We start from the raw sequence: 24,141 nt of genomic DNA, 5'->3' as shown, positions 1-24,141 counted from the left end.
GATTTAGAGATGGGACTTTCTCATTTTATAGTTGAGAAAAAGGAGACCTAGAGAGGCTACATGACTGGCCCAATATAAAGCATCATATTTCTTTTCTCACCATCACATTCTTCAGGGCCTCCATCTTTGGGTTCCTGAATTATACAATCTGAAATGAGAATTTTCAGGAATTCAGAAGTTAAAACAAACAGAGGAGATAATACTTTACAGTCTACAATTTAACCTTTGTATTCTGGTTTTGTTTCTGGGAAAGGTAATTTGAGACAATTATCTTGATTGTCACTGTTCTTGAGACTGTCCCTTCCTCTCCATTACCAAAGCCATGGATTGCATACAGGTCTTACTTCTCTTGTGGAAACTTGTGAGGCCTCCATCTCAGCCTCATTTTCCTCTAGCTTCTCCAACATAGTCCAGCAAGAATTATAAAGTCAGTGGAGCTCCTCAAATGCCATTGTGATTATGGAAATGTTCTCTTTTGAACTCTTTCTCTCCTCAACTGCCTTAACTCAAATGAAGACTTCTGATCCACCATTTTGAGCCTCCCTACCTCAATTTGTGTCCCCTTACCAAATGTTCACATTTTCTTCTGTATCTTGTGTCATGTCAGGGATTCTTTATTCTAGATAGGAGTGGTGTGATGCCTTGGACACATCCCATCTCTATTCAATCCCTTCTGCCATTCTTGTAGGATTGAGAAAGGGAAGGTTTTTTTTTTACCCTTATTTTCTGCCTTACTAATTGGTCTAAGAAGCCATAAATAGTTAGGCACTCAGGAGTTAAATGACTTGCCAGAGTCACACAGCTAGGAATTATTTGAACTTGAAGAATTAATATTACTCTCAACTCTTTAGCCATATAAAAAGCAACTTAAAATTTTTTTTCTAAAAATTTCTAGAAACCCAGTTTAAAAGATAAGGAGAGAGACCAGTAATCAAACTAGCATTTTCTAGTCAAGCACCCGTAATTCAGGTATCAGAATCTCCCACACTGGTGTTCTTCACTCCAGGCTTAGCACTCTATCTAGCTGCCTGTGATCATTCTACTTCATAATTTTCCCTTGAATTGATACTAAGACAAAAGGAAAGGGTTTAAGAAAAATAAAAGGTTAAAATAAGTTAATAATAATAATTGATATTTAAATGGCACTTTTAAGTATTTAAAGTATTCAAGGATATAAAATATAATTTATAAATATTAAATTTAACTCACTAATAAATAATTTAACAAAGGGGTCCAAGTATCTGCAAAGAAAACCTATTTGTATTGGACAAAACAGCTTTCTTTAAGGGCACTTTAAATTATAATTATTTCAGGAACCTCCTGAAACTATGAGACCTTGGGAAAGTATTTAAACACTGTCTATTTCTGTAGGAGCCACTCTGAGATTTTTTCCCCATAACCCAATTAGTTAGCATGCAACTGCCATATTTCAATCGTATATTCACATACCATGTCTAGGTTATCACCTAAGACCAGAATATAACCTACAATACTGAAGTAACTTCCTTTGATGACAAAGAATTCAGCCTACTATGATGACTGCTGAATCTATTGTACTAGTTACCTCTTGCATAATTTACTCCAGAAATAATTCACCTTAAGTCTATAGCACTTAGGGAAGTCACAAGAACCTTCAGAAGGTCAACTGGAAGATCATGTACTTTGCTGTTGACATATATATTTTTTGGAAATTTTTGTCTGTGGGGACTTAATGTAATTTTGCATTACTAGGACAAAGAAATATCAAATCACATTTATGAACCTGTGGATTCATTTTACCTCCAGTCAGTGGATCACAGCTTGTTAACTGGCCATTATTATTGCAATTGCATGGTTGGCAACTACCTCCAAATTTCTGGGGATTCCCAAAATATCCCGGTGCACATCTACATGGAAAAAAAAGACAAGCAGAACAAACATCAATAGTTCATAGATCTTTGAATCATTATAAATTAAAGATCTTACTTATTCTGAACATTTTAGCCTGCTCCTATGGGCAGTGCTTGAGCTCCTGTAAACCTGTAGACAGTGGTAATGGTAGTGGTGGTGGTGTGAGGAGGGGGGCGTTGCATAAAAGGTGGGAGAAGTAACCTTTCCCAACCACTGCAGCAGCATGTTCAACTTTCAATTTTGTATCCCCAGCACCAAACACAGTCCTTGCCACATGGTAAGTGCCTAACAAATACTTGTTAAACCGAATTGAGGGATTTCTTCATTCTGAAGCTCTGGAGGGAATGTGGCACTTAAAAGGAGAATGGAACATAAGGTCTTCAAAAAACTTTAGTAAAGAGAAGGAAAAGGAAAATGAGCAATAGAACATATTTCCCTGCTGTTATGTGACATAGTTTTATAAATGCTAGCACCAGCAATCAGATGAGAGAAAGAAAGTAAAGGCTTAATATAGATAGGCAAAAAAAAAAGGATAAATTATCTCTACTTAATAATCATTGATTCCCTAGGATATTACAAGTAAAAAATTATGCCAGAGCCTGAGACATTTCCTAGCTGTGTAACTCTGGGCAAATCACTTAACCCTGCCTCATTTTCCTCATCTGTAAAAAGGGAAAAGAAATGGCAAACCAAGCAGGGTCGTGATGAGTCAGACATGACAGAAAATGACTCAATAACTGCAAATCTTTCCCAGGGCATCAAATTTTCAGCTGCCTAGTATAGAAGGAGCTGAGAACAGGGCCCAGGACCAAAGCACACTAACTTATCTTTATAGATAAATTACAAAACAGTCTTTAGAGAAATAAAGAGCAACTTAAATAATTGAGGAAATAGGGCTCACTATCCTAATATAATAAAAAGGATAATACTACCAAATTTCAGTTACATATTTAGTGCTATACTAATCAGACTATGAAAGGGATATTTTAAAGACTTAGACAATGTAAAAACAAAAATAATTTAGAAGAACAAAGGATCAAAAATATAAAGTTAAATAATGAAAAATGAGGGGAAAGGAATTGGTTGGTGGAAGAGATGAACACTTCTGGACTTTAGATTATATTATATGGTAATTATAAAAAACACTTGGTACTGGTTAAAAAATAGAAAAATTGATCAACAAAACAAACTAGACAAGGAACAATAAATAACAAATAACTGTTCTCAGTAGCCTGGTAGTTGATAAACCCACAAATATAAATTACCTAATTATCTAAATACCTATATTATAAATTACCCCACCATTTAATAAGAATTTCTGGGGGAAAAAACTGGAGAGCAGTCTGGCAGAAATGAGGGTTAGACCAATGTTTTATATTATATGCCACAATAAATGCAAAATGGATCTGAGTTGAATATTAACTATATACCACAAGAGAGACTAATCCATTGCCAAACATAGGCTCCAAGGAGTTCAGAAGCAAGCTCATAACTACCAAAACATTTTCTAGCAGCACTTTCGGTGATATAAAAGAATTAGAAATTAAGTAGATGCCAGTTGATTGGCTTGATTGGTTGATTAGCCAGGAATGGTTAAACAAAATGTGGGATGTGAATGTAATGGAATATTACTCTTCTGTCATATGACTATAATGAATTCAGAAAAATGTGAAAAGACATGAATAGATATAAAATGAATTAAGCAGAAAAAGGTAAATTTTGTATATTATATATACAAAATCCTATATAATAATAACAATGTAAATGGAAAGAACAAAAATTATAATAAAATCATCAAAATTGAATGGTGCAAATTTTTAAAGACTAACTTTGGTCCTAAAAAGGAAGTATGAGAAAATATATCTACTTCTTTATAGGAGTGAGAGACTATTGTAGAACTCTGCCTTGTCAATCTTTTTCAAACTAGATTTGATGGATTTTAGTTTTACTATTTTCAATACTTTAATATATATTTATATATTTTAATTATTTATCATATTAAGAGATAATTCATGGGAAGGAGCTGTGAAGATTAAATTTAACTCTTCCCTGATTGTGAAGATTAAATTGTAACCCCTGCCCATTTTTAGATTTAATCACCAAAAGTGTAAACACCCTACTTACAAGTTGAGTGGGGAGATCTGTCCATTTTTAGATTTAATTGCCAAGAGTGTAAACATCCCACATTAAGTAGGAGGTCTGTGACCCAGGTGTGCAATAGTGGGTAATGAGTCAGAATTGCCTGACTGCCTCCTGGGCAATCCTAAGCAAGGCTTTAGACTATGATTTGTCCACGTAAAAACTGGAGGAAGCCACAGGAAGTGATACAAAAGGAAGTGTTTTTAAAAGGGAGTTACAACTTCCTGAAGGCAGTCCTACTGACAGTTCTTTCTTTCTTTAGAGTGGAGGCTGGAGAAGAATCTGCTAACTGGACCTGAGACACGGTGAGTGAAAGGCTGACTCCTTTCATATTGGATTTTCTGAAGAGATTTACCTCAGGAGAGACTTCCCCAGGTCCTTGGCTTTACTGAGGCCTAAGGACTCCCTGCTCAGGTTGAGCCAGGGGCTGAGAGTAAATTACTTAGTTCTTAGGCTAGATATCTTACCCTAACCTCTCTCTGATTTTCTTACTTCACTCTTTCTATATTTTGTAAATAAATCTCTTTGGAATTAATTAAATTCCTAGTGACCCTGTTTTAAATATAATCCAGTCCAACCTTTTTATATAATAACCCATTTTTCCCCCTTACAGAGTAGAGGGAAGAGTACAGTGAAGTCAAGTAGCTATCAGGCACAAATTATATAGAAGATTTAGGACAACCAGAAGGTAGCGATGACTTTTTTCCTATGTGAATTGAAAGTCAAGAGAAATAACATGGTCTTATAGTTCTTAATATTCAACAGAATTTAGGGGTATGGACCCTTATTCCCTAATCAAGATTTTAACCTCTCAAATCTAAGTCTTCAAAGAAGTAACTTTTTGGCAAGCAGCAAATTACCAATTTGTTCCCAGTACTCAGGTTTGTGAAGGAAAAGTAACAATGACATTTTTTCAGGTATTGAGCATCTTTGAGGAATATGATGGGCTTACCTTAGGTAAGTTGACTTCCAGAGTCATAGTTCAGTGTTTTAAGTACTCTGTAAGATTGTTGTAAGGAAAGTACTAAGCAAACTTTAAAGCCTAAAAGACTACACTGCTCAGAATATCTATGTTCTTAAATATATTATTTTTAGATATCTCCCCCACCTACATTCTCTACATAAAGATTTACATAATAACAGATTGCCTCTTTTCTACGACCCATAAATATTCAGAGAAGTTAGATGTCACTCTCCTATACATACATACAGATTATTAACACCCAAGCTATAAAAATATTTGATGCCATTCTTCCCCTCTACTGGTATTAGCTAAATACAATGGCCAGCAATAAAATTTCTGGATTTTATTGATGTCCTTGGTGTAGCAAATAACAGAGGAAGGGAAAATGCTTGGAGTGGGCAGGCAGCTTGGCAAGATGTGCTAAGGGAGGGAAAGCAAAGGAGTGGTATGGAATATGATGATAAAGTTACATTATTAGGATATTTGTTGGCTGTCAAAGAAAAAAAAACCTTGATATAGGGTAATAAAATTTTAACTTTTGAAGTTTCTTTAAGTAATAGAGTAGTAAAAATAAATGGATAGGGAAAGCAGAGTTTATTTAAAATGTCTTTTCTGAATCAGGTGCCTGTTGGCCAAAGGAACTTATGTCACCTCTGATTTCTGCCACAGTGGTCATGATAAATGGCAGCAGAAATTCAATTAGAAGGAATCTAAGTGATGCCAGATCCTGAGACCTTGAAAGATCTAAGAAGACAAGTGAGACAAATGTGACAAATGTCTTAAATTAAAGCAAGAAAGCAGAAGAGTCTTCAGTTGTATTTCATGGTTAAGTTCCAGCTTTCTTAGTTTGGCATTCAAGGACTTTCATATTCTGACTCCAACTTATCTTCCCAGTCTTTTCCCCCACTACTCCACTATAGGAAGTCACCTCTCCAACCCAAACAATCTACTCACATCCCCATATGCCTCTTGTGCCTTTCTATGGTTTCTCCCACCTGGAATATTATTCTTTTTCCTTAGAACCTATTCTGGGTCTCCAAGTAGAATGTAAGCTCATTCAGGGTAGCATTTGTTTTCATTTTTCCCTAGAATATTCTTGTCAGGTGGAAGGTACTAAAAGATTATTTCCTGAACTGAACTGCTGAACCTCAATCCCACCTAGCTGATGTTGTACTTCTTCTAATAGTCATTCTATCCAATGATGGGCTCTCCCATTTTGGAACCCTTACAGAAATTATTCTATGCTGCCCATTTGGTCCTCATTAGGTACCTTGTGGATAGGTCTTAACTCCTCAACCAACGTCAACTCTTGCTGAGCATATACTTACGTGTCTTAACACTTTTTTCTACTCTCCCCCTTTACTTGAGTAGGGTCTTTGCAAATGAAAGGTGCTCAATAGATTGCTTTTTTGAACCCTTACCTTGTATCTTAGAATCAATACTGTGTATTGGTTCCAAGGCAGAAGAATGGCAAGGACTAGACAATAGGGGTTCAGTATTCACACAGCTAGGAAGTGTCTGAGGTCAGTTTTGAACCCAGGACCTCCTTGTCTTCAGGTCTGGCGTTCAATCCACTGAGCCACCTAGCTGCTTCCTAGATGTTTTGTTGATTGATTAAATGAGACAAAGATTGAAACACAATCTCTTTGCTTTTCAAGTCCTGAATGCCTACATTACCTACATTGCACCATTCTATCCATCATATGGGTGGGTGTAATTTCCAAAAGCCAGAAATATTTGGTGTGGGACAGAAGGAAAATTGCATGATTTGTGAGGTAAGTGCTTTTGTATTTGCTCAGCAGACATTGCCTTCAACATGCAACAAAAGGACCAAGGAAGAAGGGAAAAAGTAGCACTCCCCGAGAGGACTAGGTAGGCTCTTGCTGGAACACACCGAAGGCAGCAGGGCTCCTGCTGCTGGTCACCCGCAGGGAGAGAAGCCACTGACCTTTCACACTGAGCTCCCACGTAGCCAGGTTTGCAGGAACATTTCACATTTACCCCATTCACAACGCAGCCAGTAGCAAAACTACAAGCAAGGGGAGGGGGAAAAAAGAGCTTTATTCCAAGCCCAAGGGAATACATTTCCTTATTTTCTAGCTTACAAAGACATTCTGATGATTTACATTAAATGGAAATAAAAATCACAGCCCCTTTTGTGTAAATTACATTTTGGCATCCCTTTTAGTTCTGATTACAAATGATTCATTTCAGCTATCACTGGGCAAAGCCTGGGTGAATGCTTTGAGACTTTCTCTACACCCACATTTGGCCTCTTGAAATACATTCCTTCCCTTGAGATAGGACAAAGTAGTTCATTCTGCGAGAGAGTGATTACAAATTTTCTTCCAGGAATAATAATGGAGGAATAAAACAAGTCTAGGCAGAAAAGGCACTGAGAATTCTGGCTTTAGAAACAAAATAGTTCCTCTTGTTTGTTCAAGTTCTTCTGTATTGAACACATTTGCCCCCACCCTGCAAAGAATCTCAGGATGGTGCCAGGCCTAAAGTTGGAACATCGCAAAGAAACCTTCAAACTCGCTTCCTGAGTCAAATTGTCCACTCTAACATCTGGATGATTTCATCCTCAATGGAGCAATTTTAACTCTAGATGGTGATTTATTTAGGAAGGAAATTTTTCTAGAAATAAAAGACAGCATAAAAAAAAAGCCCTAACCACATGAAATTGCTGTATCTGCCTATGAAATACAAAGCTCCCTAAAGCCCAAACACTCAAATAAGACAATTTATCATTTCTCTGGTTAAAGCACTGGCCATTTCAGGAAGTCTCTCTTGGCTTCATTGATCAATACAGAGTTATGTCTCTAATAAGATTGATGGAGCTCATCAGAATACCTAATACTGCTGGATAGAATTAAGTAAAATTTGTATAGGGGGGATTCAGATGAGTGCTAGAACTATACAGAATTTAATCTGTTTTGAAGTGAGGCTGGCTTGGTCTGACATGGTGCACTGAAACACTCACTATTGGAAATCTTGCTGCCATGATAAATTGCACGTCCAGAGGACTAAAGATGAACCAAATGGACATGACCAAAATGGGACTTTATTTTGCATATTCAGGGCAGCAAGGTGGCACAGTAGATGGAATGCCATTCCTGGAGTCAGGAAGATTCATTTTCCTGAGTTCAAATTCAATTTTAGATGTGTATTAACTGTGTGACTCTGGGCAAGTTGCTTAACCCTATTAGTCTCAATATCTTCATCTGTAAAATAAGCTGGAGAAATAAGTGGTAAACCACTCCAAATATCTTTGCAAGAAAAGCCCAAATGGGATCACAAAAAGTTGGATATAGACAAAACTGAAACTACTGAATAACAATATGTATATTTGATGTCAAGCCCAAGTTGGACCATCATAAAGAAATAAATCTCTAGACTCCCTCCTAAGCCATACTGTCTTCTCATTTGCAAAGAGTTTTCCTTCCTTCCTTCCTTCCTTCCTTCCTTCCTTCCTTCCTTCCTTCCTTCCTTCCTTCCTTCCTTCCTTCCTTCCTTCCTTCCTTCTTTCCTTCCATTTTTCAATGGGGGGGACATGAAAAGGAGAGATGAACGCTTCTCTAAATACATATATTTAAATCTTGCTGCATACTGCTCTTTAGCTTCTCTTCACATTCCTTTACATATGCATACAAACTTATGGAGTTTGTATCAAATGCATTAATTTAGAAGAAGAATACAAATTTCAATTATGAATCCACTTGGGAGACATTACTGGTAGTAATTTAAAGTTAAGCTACCTTTCCTGGTACAAGAGATAGTTTAAAATAGTTTGTGCTATTTTTGTTGAGCTGACACATTTTACTGATTATTAAATTATTTTCTGTCTCAACCAATTAGTTTTTATTTTCATTTCCCCTGCCTGAACTTTTCTATATGCTTCACTAAACATATATAAAAAAAGGAAAAGGCAACTAAAAACTAGCAAGAGTGGAACAAAAAGAGAACTCAGGTTGCTTTCTGTTCTAGATTATACAGTACCTGTTGGTATGAGGGCATGGGCAGACCCGACAGGAACCATGGAGGGCATCTCCATAGTAACCTTCCTTACATCGTTCACAGTTTGTACCAGCAGTGTTATGTTGACAATTCTGGAGAAGAGAACAAACAACACAATTAATAGGCAGCCTGTTATGTTTGTTTCCTATGAAACTATTGTCATCATTCAAAGTATCTTCACTTAGTTAGCTAGTGTTATGGAAGAGCAAAGAGGACCTGGGCTCAATCCTCTCTTTGAAGCCAACGGCGTGGCCTTAAGTAGGTCTCCAAATCTCCTGAGGCCTCATTTTCCTGATGTGCAAAACAAAGATATTGGACTACATAACCTCAAAGGTTCATTTTAGCTCTAGATCTGTGATCCTATGATTATTTAAATAATTATACTTAATTCATTCTAGCTCTATAACAGGGATTCTTAAATTGGTGTCCATAAACTTATTTATATAAAAATATATACACACATATAGAATGATAATTATACTTAAATATAATTAATTTCCTTTATAATTCTATTTATTTTATTCATTTAAAAATATTCACCTGAAAAGGGGTTCATAGGTTTCACCAGATTTCCAAAGGGGCCCATCCATAACCCCCCAAAAGCATAAGAACTCCTCCCTTTAAAGTTATTTCAGTAAACTACAGTTAACATGAGCCTGAAACCAGATTGAACTATATTAATTGTTGTTTTTCATTAAATGACTCTGTCTTAATCACATTGGGACTAGAGGAATAGTTTATATATATATATATATATATATATATATATATATATATGCATATATATATATACATACACACACAATATGTATATTGTATATGTATCACACAAATGTGCATATGTATAGATATATATCAGTTTTTGTGTGATAAATTTTTATGTAAAACTTTGTATTGTTGGTTAATATATAATCCCTTTTTTGCATTTTTATTTTTCTTCTAAATCCTAGTAAAGACTGAAGTATTTAAGTGTACCTTTTAAAATTTGTATGTTAAAACATGGAACTTGTTAGAACAAGTGGGAAATTGAATGGAATGTCGCTATTTGAAAAACAACTCTTACATTACATTTTTCCAAAGAAGCACAAAATTTCATAGTAATCTTTTGAACAGTATCTTCTTATTCAAATACTACATAAATTCAATTATTTCATTTTTTAATTGGCTAATAAAATGTAAGGCAGTATGAAGCAATGGAAAGAATACTGAATTTAGATTCAGAAGACCAGGATTTGAATTTGATTTCCACAGTGTACTACTTGTATGATCTTGGGGACTTGACTTGTCTGGTCCTCAGTATTCTTATATGAAAAATGAGAAGGCTGACCTAGACTATCTCTATGGTCTCTTCCAGTTCTATGATGTATAATCCTAAGTGCCCATGTTGCCTTAGAGCAATTAAAATGCTCAGATGGTTCACCTGTGTGACAAAGAAAACCACAAAGAACAGAGGCTGGGCATTTGGACAGAGTTTGATACCCTTTGGCTATTTTAACATTTTTAAACTCAACTTAATTCTTGTATTTCCTTTTAAAGTTATTCCCTCAGACATGCTGGATATTTCCTCCAGGAAAAACTGTTAAAATGTACATAAAGGACTTGGAAAATTCCATTTTGCAGATAATATTATACAGAAATGCATATATCTTAATTAATCATTTTGTGACCAATTAGATGAAATAATTCCGTATTTAAGAACAACCTATAATAGTCTCAACAGTATTACCTAAAGAGGTAATACTTGAGTAGGAATATTTCCCAAATATAGATAGGAATTTCTGAATAACATCTGAAACTAGACTGGGCAAAGCAATAGATGATATCTAAAGGCAGGATCCTGGCTGTGATGGGACTCTCAATAAGATTTCTTCTTCAATCTCGAACCTTACTTGTTTGATAATTTACATGAATTAAATACCACTTATTAATTGGTCATTAAAGAGGAAAAAATAAGCAGAGTATTTATAGACATCCTTTTCTATTATTCCAAATGAAAATTAATTTAAAATCAAGGTATTAAGACAATATGGGATTATGACAATATGGGATGACAAGATGGGATTGGTCTTATAAACTGTCAGTGAACTACTTGAGATTTTGAAAAACAAGACCTGAAAAGTCCCCTATTGATGGATTTATTTCTTTGAGTATCCTTGGATCTTCTTTCTTGAAGGATCACAGAATTTAGAGCTAGAGGAGGCCTTAGGGATCATTCTTCTTCAATTTTTCTTTCTTAAGATGGGAAAATGGAAGGGCAGATAGGATGAATGATTCACCCCATGTCATACAATTTCCACCTAGTTTTCTCCAATACTATATACAGGGTCTTTTCAAAAGTCCAATATTCCAAGCTACCTCTCATTTGAAGAGTACATGTCCAGATATAGTATCACAATTTTTACTCATATCAGATATTTAATATTTGGTGAATAAAATATAAGAGACTACTGAGAAACAAGAGGAAAAAAGTGGGAGTGAGGGAGAAAGCAATAGTGAAGGAGGAAGGGGAAGAGAGAAACAAAAAGTAGAAAGACTGGGGAAGAGGTAGTGAATAGCTCTTGTTATCCTGGAATGGGACTTCAGAATAAAATAACCCTGGCTATTATTTCCCTTTAAAAGGAAAAAAAAAAGTTATTTCTGCACTGAGCAGTAGCTAGTCTGCTGTTTGGGACTCAAAGTTCCTTTTAAAAAAAAATTTCTTTCTCAAGCAGTTTTTAGACATGTGTGAAGAAGCGCCTTTGAGTTTAGAACAGAACAAAGGAACTTGGAAAGTGTCAGCTCATTTACATAGCAATCACCCAGAAAGTTCATCAAATATTCAGAAACAGCCTGATTGCTTTCTCTTTATTCTTTGACAGATTAGGGTTGCCTCAATCCACAGCGACAGTGGGTGACAACTGAAAATAATATCAATGCTGGATGAAAGTGGTCCCAGTGGCAGCCCTCAATGGATAGTCTTGCCAAGTGTAAGTGGGAAGGCCAATTAGGCACAAAAGCTATAGGTGTGTATGATAGATTATATGCTTTCCTTTTTAAAAATATCTGTATTCCTTGTAATGGAAAATGTCTCTGCTATAAGGAATAATGATTATGATGAACACCAAGAAGCATTTAGAAGATTATGAACTGATGCAGAGTTAACAGAAAAAGGAAAAAAAATATAAACAATGACTACAATAATATAAAGGCAGCTAGGTGGTGCAGTGGATAGAATGCCTGGCCTGGAGTCAGGAAGATTCATCTTTCTGAATTCAAATCCAGCTTTATACACTTTGTCACTTAACCCTGGTCTCAGTTTCCTCATCTGTAAAATGAGCCAGAGAAGAAAATGGCAAACCACTCTAGTATATCTGTCAAGAAAACCCCAAAGGGAGTCATAGAACTGAAACAACTGAATGACAAAACAGTGTATAAAAAGGACAATATGAACAAGACAATAGAAATATTTTGAACTGATAATGGCCAAGCTTGGCCCCATGAGAAAGCATCTTTTTTTTTTTTTACAGAAATGGAGGACAATGCATATTAAATACTGCACTTAAAGTCAGACTTTTTAGATATTGGGTTAGTTTTGTTGAATTTTTCCCTCCCTTTTATGGATGATTATAAGGGATGGATCTCTGGGGCAAGGAAGGAGGAGGGATACAGTGGGAAATTTAAGTGATACAAAAACAAAAATTACCAATAAAATATTTTTAAATTAAAAAAAAAAGGAAGGGAGTATCTAGGTAGCTCAGTGGATTGAGAGCCAGGCCTAGAAATTGGAAGTTCTGGGTTCAAATCTGGTCTCAGACATTTCCTACTTGTGTGAACCAGGGCAAGTCACTTAACCCCCATTTCCCAGCCCTTACCACTCTTTTGCCTTGGCGCCAATACACAGCATTGACTGTAAGTTGGAAGGAAAGGGTTGTTTTTTTTTTTTTAAGGATACATTAAATCTTCTTGCTTGACCAAAACAAACATATATGGATTGATTTCTAAGCTATACATTCTTTTGCTGATTTGAAGGGATATAAAGAAAAACTCTCTTCAGTGCCTTATGTACTTTTCAGTAAGTCATATGGCAGAAAGAATAGTAATAAAATAAAAAACTTTAATGAAAATATTACTTGTCATGTGTAAAATGTAGTATTGTCTAAAGAAAAGAGTATTGTATTTAGGGTCTAGAGACCTGATTAGAATGGGACCTTTGGCAAGTCACCTTGCCATACTATAGTTTTCTCACCTGTGAAATGGAATAACAATGATTATACTAACAATCTCAGTGTGCTGTGAGGGCAGTGCTTTGCAAACCTTAAAATGCAAAGAAATGCAACCTATTGTTATTGCTATTAATAATTTAATCGATACTCCTAATAGAGGCAAAATTATATTTTCCATAAACTTAAGACTTTTTAACTTATAATTTTCAAAACGACAAAATGGCATTCTATCAGTCTCTTCACAGTAATTTCCTGTGCTAGCCTGTTCCATCTTGCAAAGAAAACACTCCCTAGGACATGCTGAATTGGTTCAACATATTCAAACTTGGGAACTCAAAATACTTAAAGCAGTCTATGTGCATTACCCAACACAAAACCATTAGGGCTAAAATAATGCATTTTACAAGGAGTGAAAATTAATTGGGAGCCTGCATTCTAGAAGCTGTTCATCTTGTCCTTGCCCCTGATATACCGTTCAGAAGAGCCTCACATGTTTGTCAACCCAGTAGAAAGCTCAGAGAAGAAAAAGAAGGAAACAAAATTTAAAAGTGGCTGCCCTCAGATTCAGGTGAGGAGACTTCCAGCTAAAAACAAGCTAAGTCATTTAGTGAGGATGGCTATTAGAACTTTCTTCCACCTGACCCTAAAAGAAGGGTGGTGGTGGACAAAGCCTGGGAATATCATATTTCTCCAACCCCCTCAAAACCCCAAACAAAACAAAACAAAATGTGAATCACAATAAAATGAACCACAGCGTAGGTTAAAAAAGAGGACTCAGGAGTGGAAGAGAGGATACAAGATAAAAATACTCCCCAAAGGATGAGGGTGGGAGACTTTGCTTTGCTAATATGAATGGAAAATTCATGGGCTGTATTATATAAGACTTTATTATTCATTATAATATATAATACAACAAATATAACATATTTATTATATAGTTGAAAATAAATAGAATATAATAGAATAATAATAAAAATATAATATATAATATGTTATTATATACAGCCAAATTCAGCATGTTTCCCATCATATTAATGTCTTCCTGTCTCTATACATAAGCAACCTCTGTTTTGAACTTGGAGAAAGGTAGTACTTTGTTCTATATGTACTAGGAGAAACTATTAAATTACAGAACACCATTTCACTATTTACTTACAATACAGGTTCCTGAGCCATCCTGGCACCGATTTGAATGTCCATTACAATTGCAGGGAACACATCGTCCTGTGTAGAAACCCTTGTTGTCCCGATAATATCCAGGGCTGCACCCCTATTTTTCAAGCAAAACAAGGAAAATAGTTTTTAGAAAGTCACTATTTTCCTACAGTTATTGCTCAAGGCAAGTGAAGCCCTGAAAAAGCAATAGGTTTTTTAAAAACTACTTTTCTGTACATATTTTATCTTGAAAACTGGAAAATTCCACTTGGAATTCTACTTTTAAAATTTCTTGTTTCCATTGCATGTGATTCCCAACTCCTCTGAACCTTTCCTTTGCCAAGCATATCCCAGAAAAAATTAATTGGTTCTGTGGAAATATGATTTTTGGTGAATTGAAGGGGTAGAAAGAAGTGAATTCTAGAGTAATAATATTAAAGGGGGATGAGAAGTTACTGGGAAGCTAACTTTAGACTAAAAAAATGATCTTTACAGACACTTTTCAGGAGGGCTAAGCTAGGCTGGACAGGTTCTGGCCATTGCCTTCCATATTCAAAGAAGACCAAAGTAACCTAAGAGTGATGTCTTTTGACTCTTACATTAACTGGCTCTAATTGAGGCAGAGTTGTACAAAGTCATCAGCTTCACGCTGTGCAAGGGCATGATGCTGAGGCTGGAGTAGTTTTGCAGGTGCACATGTGCACGCGCGCGCACACACACACACACACACAGTTCAATGTGACAGAGCCATTCCTAAAAAAAGCAAGTGTGTCATATTTTGTCCCAATCAAGAACAAAAGAAAGTAGGCTTAATTGATGGAACCTATCATTGATCTAAGACATGGAATGTGCTAGCAGAAAACAACACTTAGACCTCTTTTATGGCAACTTGTACTATCCTAATGGAGTGTATCTGACTTATTATTTATGTATTTGCCTTATCTATTAGACCATAAGCTTCCTGAGGACATAACTGTCTTACTCAGGTATTATAGGCTTCTCCAGCCTCAGCATCATGCCCTTGCACAGAGTAAGCACTCAATAAGTGCTTTTTCAATTGAATTAAAGACTGCTGAGATAACAGGAAAGTACAAATAATTCATCTTCCCTGATGATTTGCTACTTTAAAGGAAACTAAAAAGTTTGGAGGGAATTGAAGGTAAGCAGGAGCCCAGCCAGGAATGAGCTGTGAAGGAGCAAGAACATTAAGCTTTCGCTTCACTTCCTCTTTTGCCCAGAATGATCTGAATGTTGTGCCAGATTAGTCAAGGAGCAGCTAGATGGCACAGTGGACTGAGTGCCAGCCCTGAAGGAGGGATTAGCTGGGTTGAAATCTGATCTCAAGCTTCTTGGTTTTGTGACCCTAGACAAGTCACTTAACTCTAATTGTTTAGCCCTTACCATTCTTTTAAAATTGTTACTTGGGCAGAAAGTAAGAGTTCGTTTAAAAAAAAAAAAAGAGTCATTCTGACCAAATCTTTGGTTCCTATTGGATTCAAATATGCTTCTAAAGAAACCAGTTTAAACAAACCCTTTCCTTGTGTTTTGTTTCATCTTTTTATTTAATTATATTATATATACATATATAATTCTGAGATAACTGTGCTAAGTGATTTCTGTTTTCTTTTTTTTTCAAACCCTTACTTTCTGTCTTGGAGTCAATACTGTGCATTGGCTCCAAGGCAGAAGAGTGGTAAGGGCTAGGCAATGGGGGTCAAGTGACTTGCCCAGGGTCACACAGCTAGGAAGTGGCTGAAGCCAGATTTGAACCTAGGACCTCCCATCTCTAGGACTGGTTCTCAATCCACTGAGCTACCCAGCTGCCCCCAATTTCTGTTTTCTTGATAGGGCTGATTATGCTTGTTGACTGTGATTTTTTTTTAATAATGGTGAAAAGAATGGAAGTTTTATTGTGGTTATTTGACTGAAAACCCAGATTCTTGTCAAAACAATAATAATATTTTGCCATCTACCCAAAAAATATTGTACATCTCGTCTAGTTTTTTTTTTTTTTAATTTGTCAATGTTTAGGACTGAGGTTTCACTTATTTGGGGAGCTAAAGTCCCTGTCTAGATGGAATACAAATATTGCCAAATATCATACATCCTTCCTTCACTGATTACCATGTGGTTGGTTTTACATTACATATGTATATGTGTCTATGTGTATTATATGTATGTGTATATATGCATATACATATAGGTGTATGTCTGCGTCTACATTTCTTCTTTTATGGAACTAGATCTTTGATTTAATCAATAGGAGGAATTCTTGGTTAGGAAATCCTTCTACCAATGCAGGTTACCATCTTAGAGAATTGTAGACAAGTATAGAGAGCTTCAATGACTTTCCCACAGTGACACAGACAGGAGGTGTTGGAGATGAGCTTGGGTCATCCTGGTTCTGACTGAGATCAGATCTTTATCTATTATGCAATTCATCATCTCATATTAACTGTATAATAGTGTTAAATAAAGGGACATATTAAGATAAAAAATAATTTTCTCTTATTGAAACCTAAACACAAAAGTTTTCCATTTCTTGAAGCTAGAGTCAAAGGAAAACACCTGGAAGTTTTTAATAGTTTTAATGAGCCTAATGGAATAAACCACTTTTGCTACCTAGAGAGGTGTGTGTGTGTGTGCTCACTAATTATCATATATTGAAAGAATTTCCACCATGGTTACCACCTAATATAAATCATATTCTGATAACTGGATCATGTCTTCCAACATAAATTTCCCCAAAGCTATTAGTAACCAAGTTTGGACAATGAGAAACTTTTTTTTTTAAGTGTATTAGGTTATAAGTATGGGCTTGTCTGAGGGAGAATTTAAGTATGAGAAGAATGCTACATATCTGAAAATAGATCCATAGGGATATCAAACATTAAATCATCTACTTAAGCATAAATCTTTACTTATAAAAGCTTAAAAGTGGCTAAGCTCACAAAGATACTTTGTGTCCGCACATAAAAAAAGAATAATATATATATATATGCAAAATAATCATACTTAAAAAGAACAAACAAAGTAGTTGAATGAATAATTCTGGGTAGTTTTGAAAAAAATTCTGAAGAAAACCAGAATTTTAAACATTTTTTGTTGGGGGTTGAACAAGAAAATAAAGTCTTTATTTTACATAGATACAGACAGATAAACACCCACATATTCATAAATATGTCAATTTGATTTTGATTTTAAAAGATAATATTTTCAACAAGGTTTGTAGTTTTCTCTGTGTGAATATACAGGATGGTCCAAAAGTTTTAATGTGGTTAAGATTTAAGCTTTAAATTATGCTAAGACTTTGGGACTGTGTGTGTGTGTGTGTGTGTCTAACATAGACTATATAGTTACTACATATAGATATACATATACACATATCTCTAATTGATGTGACCTGAATAAGTAGCTGAATTTTATATAAAATTATGTGACTTTTTCTTGAGAAGTAAGACAGCAATAATAGTATTTTTATAGTTAAAAATTTATGTTTTGGTACCTTATTTTATACATATAGACATATAAACATATAGACTATGTATATACATATGTGTGTAAAAAATGTAGGTATATATGTATAAATTTATCCAGAAACAAGTCACAAGAACTTTTACATAAAATTTAGTTTATGTAGATTTTATCAACCAAGTTCTTAGTTTGAATGTAGAATTAAATGTGTCCTAAGATGTTCTTTCAATAAACACATGTTAAAAATCCATTTATTTTTGTTTGAACACTAACTTCTCTAACAAACTGGTATAAATGAATTTTGGATTTAGGTTACGGTGTCTAGGATTAAATAACAGCATGTCAGCACTGGCTTTGCATGACCATTTTAAACAGCTGTCGGGCATATATTTCCCTCTCTGTGGATTTAAGATATCCAGATGGTTAATGGGAAATGACATACATATAAAAGCAGAAAACTGGATACTTTTGAACTTAGAAATTCTTAAGGCTTGACAAATGATAACATATTTGTTTAGCGCTGAACACATTTTTTTCTGATCACAACTAATTGTCTTGCCTTGCCCTCCTATTTTAAAACCCTTGAGAAATCGTTTTTCTTACAGTCAAAATTTTAAGCCACACACTTGACTGTATTCTTCTGTCCTGGTGGTCTGGGCTACCCTCAGTAGATTATCAATTTAACAGTGTGCTTAGGATTTTGATTGATGGAGCACCTCAAAATTTCAAAGTGGACAGATGCTTACAGATTTGGTAGTTAACCGCTCAAGGAAATAATTTGCTATGTATACAGTGGAAAAAAACTGAAGAAGATAAATAAACTTCTTGTATTATCCCCACCCCAATTTCATCATCCCCATTTATTTGAACAACATTACATAGATATTTGATTATTTCACACGTTCCCACCCCAACCCATAAAAAAGATAGCATTACCTGATTTGGTCTAAAGTCCACCTTAGTTGGTCGCTGATGAGCTTGGCCACGTAAATCCATATTATTTGGGTGCTGAAGGCTTTGACCATGGAACTGAGGAAATGCCACTCTTTGCTGTGTGTTGTAACCCAAACAATGGCCCAGGACTGCCCCGAGGATTAACAGCCATCCTGTGTTTGGGGCTGGCCACCTGCTTGGTGCCTCCATTCTGTTCCTGGGAGAGCCTGACTGTCTAGGCACTCAGTGTGTCTTTTTCCTCTTATACCTGCCCCAAGATCTGACTCAAGTAAGGGAGGCTGCCTGCAGGCTGGGCTGCAGCTTGCCCCACCTTTAAACTTCCTCCGTGAGTCAGACTGTGCAAGGGAGCACATAACAGGACCCAAGGTACGTACATACACCGCTCTGTAATTCCTGTGAGGTGTGGCCAGCATCACCTTCTACCCACCTCACCCAAGTCAGACAGAACTAGACAATGAGAGCAGCTCTAAATCACAGGCTGAGTAATGCTGCAGGAATATGCAAGAAACTGAAAGGAGGTAGGGCAGTGGTTCTACAGCCTCCTTTGGGCTATATTTTTTTTTATCATGGTGGAAAAGTGACTGGAAGAAAAAAGGAAGAGAAGAGAGAAGAGGCTGTTTTCACCCTAAATACTGTAGGAGGAAAACTTCTCCTAGGGAGGAGAAAGTTGAGAAAAGGGATCTATGGATCATTAATCCATCTGCATTCTGAAAAACCTAGTGAGCCGGAGTTTCCTCATTATAATTTCAAAAATGAAAATGAACATTTTTGAAGATTTTCTCCCCATCCCTGAAATTCTGTTTAAATACAAATAGTAAAGGGATGTGGAACAAAATAAAATAAAATACAAACAGTAATATGAGGTCATGAATTTTTGGCACACTTGACTGTTGGTAATCTTTTAAAGGATTCCTAGCCTTGTATTTTTTTTTTATCATTTTAAGGAAAGGACTTAATCAGAGGTAGTAAATTCTTTCCTTTATGGTTACTCTCAATCACCTACAAGTCAAAGCCATTTTTAAAACTCAAACAAGAGTCTACCAAGGGGTGGAGAATCAGAGTCCTAATTCTCAGAGCCTGCGTATTCGTTTCCCTCAACAAATTCCTTTTCTCAGACCTGATGACATGGCCCATACAATTAACTCTATTTTATTTTGGCCCTGATTTGGACAAAACATGACAGGACCAGGTAAGCTGTTGACCTTTACCTAGCAATGTCTTCCTCACAGGCTGGACTGATATTTGGGATAAAAAAGGAAGGTCTCTTTCCACCCTGTGGAGTAACTTCCCCTTTTCCTAGGACCCTACATTCAGCAATTCTGGCTACCTTTTGCATTTGGAGATGTCCACAGCAGTCTGGGTTACTGTTGCTATTTTTTTTGTCTTAACTTTTCCTATCTGTATTCAAGGTAAAGTGAAAGATGCAAATGAGAAGTTGTCTGTATCTGCTAAAGAGGAAAACACCATTTGGACAAGTATGGGAAAATGGCAATGGAGCCATAACCTGCCACAATTGAAATGTATCAAATATGATATAGCATATATGAAATTTCCTACCTGGCATGAGTCACCAGCATAGTCAGGGGGGCAGGAACATATCTCTACATTGTAAGCGATGCTTCCACTTCCTGTATTGGTGACTTCTTCCAGCCCCACCTCACCTAGGGTTAACCGCTGTGTCTCGGTAAAATAAAGGCCTCTGATGTGTAAGCCATCCAGTCTAGACAGGACCATCATCAGTTCTTCTCTAGATACCTGGTTATTGCTGCTGACATGCCTGAAGTTTCCCTAAACATGAAAACAAAAAGTAAACATTATTACTGAGATAAGCCAGCAACAAATCAATTCTAAGGAGGCAGACATCCAGTGCAAGAATGAAAACTATACTGAAATGGATGAAAAGTGAACTAACAAAAACCATGTGGAGTTATTTGCATTCAGAAATTATTTGCTCCGTATAGCTTGTTCTTCCCAGAAAGGAAAAAAAAAACTTAAGAGGAGGGGATAAAAAAGAAGCAAAGTGAATAATAACACATCCCATTCATGCCACATCTGAAACTTTCCAAGGTGCTTTACTCATAACAGTCCTGTGTAAGAGTTAGGAAAGGATTATTATTCCTATTTTTAAAATGAAGAAACAGAAACCCAAAGTGGATAAGAGATTTGTTTGCGGTCATAGTGGTATTTAAATGTCTGAACTAGAAACTGAACCTAGGTTTCTGATTCTCATAGTCTCTTTACTATACTCTACTGTCTGAAGGACTAGAATTTAGATTATCTAGAATAGCCAAATTGTGTCAACTCACACATAACAGAGATAGTAGGAAGAAAGATTTTATTTCAAAGTAAAATGATAATACCTGATAGGAGAAATTAAAATATTTTTAATAATGTTAGAATTCTTGTGTTATCTGATACAATTGCCATGCTTGGCTTTTCCAAGAATCAACAGAATAAGGAAAAGAATAGAAAAATGTTTTTTCAATATAACACATAATTTAAATTTAAATTCCTGCTTATTGAGAACATTAAAAAAATTCCAAATAAGAAATTGCTCAACTAGATAAGTGTTATGATTGTTAGTTTACTGATAAAGAGAAACATAGGAAAACTGACTTCATCATAAAATTCTGATCATTATTGTCATTTTAACATTTATTCTTCAGAAGTACAAAGTACTTAGAGGATATAAAATTGCATTTTTATTGTTTTTGAGTACAAAAGAAGAATCTAAAGTTATTGGTAGAGCTCATGCCCAAGAGGTGAAAAAACTTGAATTTGTTTTTTCAAATTATGGTCTGATAGTTTAACAAAGGATTCTGTCAGACCTTGCCTTCTTCCCTTACTTCCATCCATCCATTCTTTTGCTTTTTTTTTTGTTCCCTCACTGTCAAATACTTTCAGCATAGGAGATATGAATTAATGATGATAGGTAGGTAAAACAGAACAGAAATGAAGGCAAATTAAGAAATGACAGATTTCAGTAACACCACAGCAAATTCTTTTTAAACTTTTAAGTGAGCTAATAACAAAATATTTAATTTATGCAAGGACATGCAAATTATATTGAAAAAATGAACACATTTTATGCTGAAACAGTACTGTTCTCCTTAACAATTTCATATAACTGAGATAAAGTTTTGGAAAAAAATTTTGGTAGAGGTCCTTTGTCAAGACCAGTAGTTCTTAAAATGTGATACAGGAAATCCTTAGAGACTCCAAGATCCAACTCATGGGGTCTGTGAGGTCAAAGCTATTTTCATAAAACATGAAAAACTACTACTAACTTCTAAATGGGTAAATATAGATATATATAATTCACATAAAGTTTCTTTGGGGTTCTCTATAATTTTAAGGGATCCTAAGACCAAAGTTTGGGAGCTATTGATCTTGTGGAGAAAATTAATAATGAAATATATATTTTTAAATAATGTTTCTATGTGAAATCATTCCAATATTAGCCTTTTAAGGTCAGTCTGAAACAGGTTGTTTTCTGGCTAAGGTTACTCCCAGGTTTTAAACTGGGCTAGGACCTTTTATTTTTCTTATAAGACCTTGAAACAATTAAAGGTATTTGAAAACAGAGCTGATCAGCAATGGAAAACTTTGACCCATTTGCTAGAACCAGCTCCCACTCTTATTGATTAGTTCAATAGTTTTTACTTTTAACTTTATTAATTTCTCCTTTGATTTTTAGGATTTCCAATTTAGTCTTTAACTGGGATTTTTAAAGTTGTCCTTTTTCTAGTTTTTTTAGTTGCATGCCCAATTCATTGATCTACTTTTTCTCTATTTTGGCAGTATCCCATAAATTTTGATATGTCATCTCCTCATTGTCATTCTCTTCAATGAAATCAGTGAATGTTTCTATGATTTGTTCTTCAACTTACCAGTTTTGAAGAATTAAATTATTTAGTTTCCAATTAATTTTATTTGCCTATCTATGAACTCTTATTGATGATAATTTTGTTGCATTATGATCTGAAAAGGTTGCATTTATTATTTCTGCTTTTCTGCATTTGGTTGTGATGTTTTTATAACATAGTACATGGTCAATCATTGTATATATACCATGTGCTGCTGAAAAACAGGTATATTCCTTTATATCCCTATTCAATGTTCTCAAGATATCTATTAACTCTAATTTTTCTAAAATTTCAGTCACTTTCCCTACTTCTTTCTTATTTATTTTTTGGTTTGATTTATCTAGTTCTTATAGGGGAAGGTTGAGGTCCCCCACTAGTATAGTTTTACTATTGATTTCCTCCTTACGCTCCTTTAGTTTCCCCTTTTAAAATCTGGATGGTATACTATTTGGTGCATATATGTTAAGAATTTCTCTTTCTTCATTGTCTATACTGCCTTTTATCAAGATGTAATTACCTTCCTTATCTCTTTTAATCAAATCTATTTTTGCTTTAGCTTTGTATGAGATCATGACTGCTACTTCTGCCTTTTTTGTCCCAGTTGAAGCCCAATAGATTCTGTTCTAGCCTCTTATCTTTACTCTATGTATGTCTATCTGTCTCAAACATTTTTCTTGTAAACAATACATGGTAGGATTCTGGTTTTTAATTTATTCTACTATCCACTTCCCATTTACATTCATAGTTATGATTACCATCTGTGTATTGCCTTCCAACTTGATTTCCTCTTTTAATCCTAACCTTTCTTCTTTTACTCTTTCCCTCCACTCTAGTGTTTTGCTTTAGCTTAGCTTCCTCTTTCCCCTCTCTTATATTACTCTCCTTCCCACCATCTCCCTTCTTGTTCCCCTCCTATTTCTCTATAGGATCTTTTAATCACCCTCCCCCAACTTCTCACTCCCTTATATTTCTCCCTTCCCCACCACCTCCTATTTTAATCGTCTTCTATTATTCTATAGGGTAAGATAGGATTCTATACCCCAGTGAATCTGGCTGTTCTTCCCTCTCTGAGCCAATTTCAATGAGAGTAAGATTTACCCTTCACCATCCTCATTCTCATCTCCCTTGTTACAAGATACTCCCTCACACCTCATTATGTGATATAATTTACTCCATTTTACTTTTTTCTTTCCATTCCTCTTAGTGCAATCCTTTTTTGCACTTTTAGGTTTTTTTTAACATATCCTAAACAGCTTACTAATCATACCTTCTGTCTATGTATACTTCTAGCTACTATAAAAATGATAACAATTTTTAAAAGTTATACATATCTTTCCATAAAGGAATACAAACAATTTGAAGCCCTTGAATTTTTTTCTCTTTCTTATATACCTTTTTATGTTTCTCTTGAATTGTATTTGGACATAAAATTTTTTGTTTAAGTCTTGTCTTTTCTTAAGGAAAGCTTGGAAATCTT

General features: G+C 35.3%; 1 protein-coding gene and 1 long non-coding RNA gene across 3 annotated transcripts in view; one reads left to right on the top strand and one right to left on the bottom strand.

Moving 5' to 3' along the window:
* LAMA3 (laminin subunit alpha 3) overlaps positions 1 to 24,141 on the bottom strand; it is a 360,924-nt gene that overhangs the window by 62,465 nt on the left and 274,318 nt on the right. Inside the window, exons 41-46 of one of the 2 annotated variants that reach the window (XM_007487607.3) lie at positions 20,356 to 20,586; positions 14,372 to 14,485; positions 8,996 to 9,105; positions 6,942 to 7,022; positions 1,780 to 1,886; positions 101 to 148 (exon numbers count right to left, since the gene is read on the bottom strand). In XM_007487607.3, the coding sequence (XP_007487669.1) occupies positions 101 to 148; positions 1,780 to 1,886; positions 6,942 to 7,022; positions 8,996 to 9,105; positions 14,372 to 14,485; positions 20,356 to 20,586 (691 nt within the window). Of the gene's footprint in view, positions 1 to 100; positions 149 to 1,779; positions 1,887 to 6,941; positions 7,023 to 8,995; positions 9,106 to 14,371; positions 14,486 to 18,780; positions 20,308 to 20,355; positions 20,587 to 24,141 lie in introns of those variants that run through there. The other variant, XM_007487609.2, reaches the window with a different exon arrangement.
* LOC103106794 (uncharacterized) overlaps positions 1 to 24,141 on the top strand; it is a 130,099-nt gene that overhangs the window by 80,652 nt on the left and 25,306 nt on the right. The window contains exons 2-3 of the long non-coding RNA XR_001628852.2: positions 4,292 to 4,334; positions 11,872 to 12,015. This is a non-coding gene — a long non-coding RNA (uncharacterized LOC103106794). The remainder of the gene's footprint in view (positions 1 to 4,291; positions 4,335 to 11,871; positions 12,016 to 24,141) is intronic.

Source organism: Monodelphis domestica, chromosome 3, assembly GCF_027887165.1.
Source record: "Monodelphis domestica isolate mMonDom1 chromosome 3, mMonDom1.pri, whole genome shotgun sequence".
Taxonomy (NCBI): domain Eukaryota; kingdom Metazoa; phylum Chordata; class Mammalia; order Didelphimorphia; family Didelphidae; genus Monodelphis; species Monodelphis domestica.
This window is presented reverse-complemented; position numbering and strand designations above follow the sequence as displayed.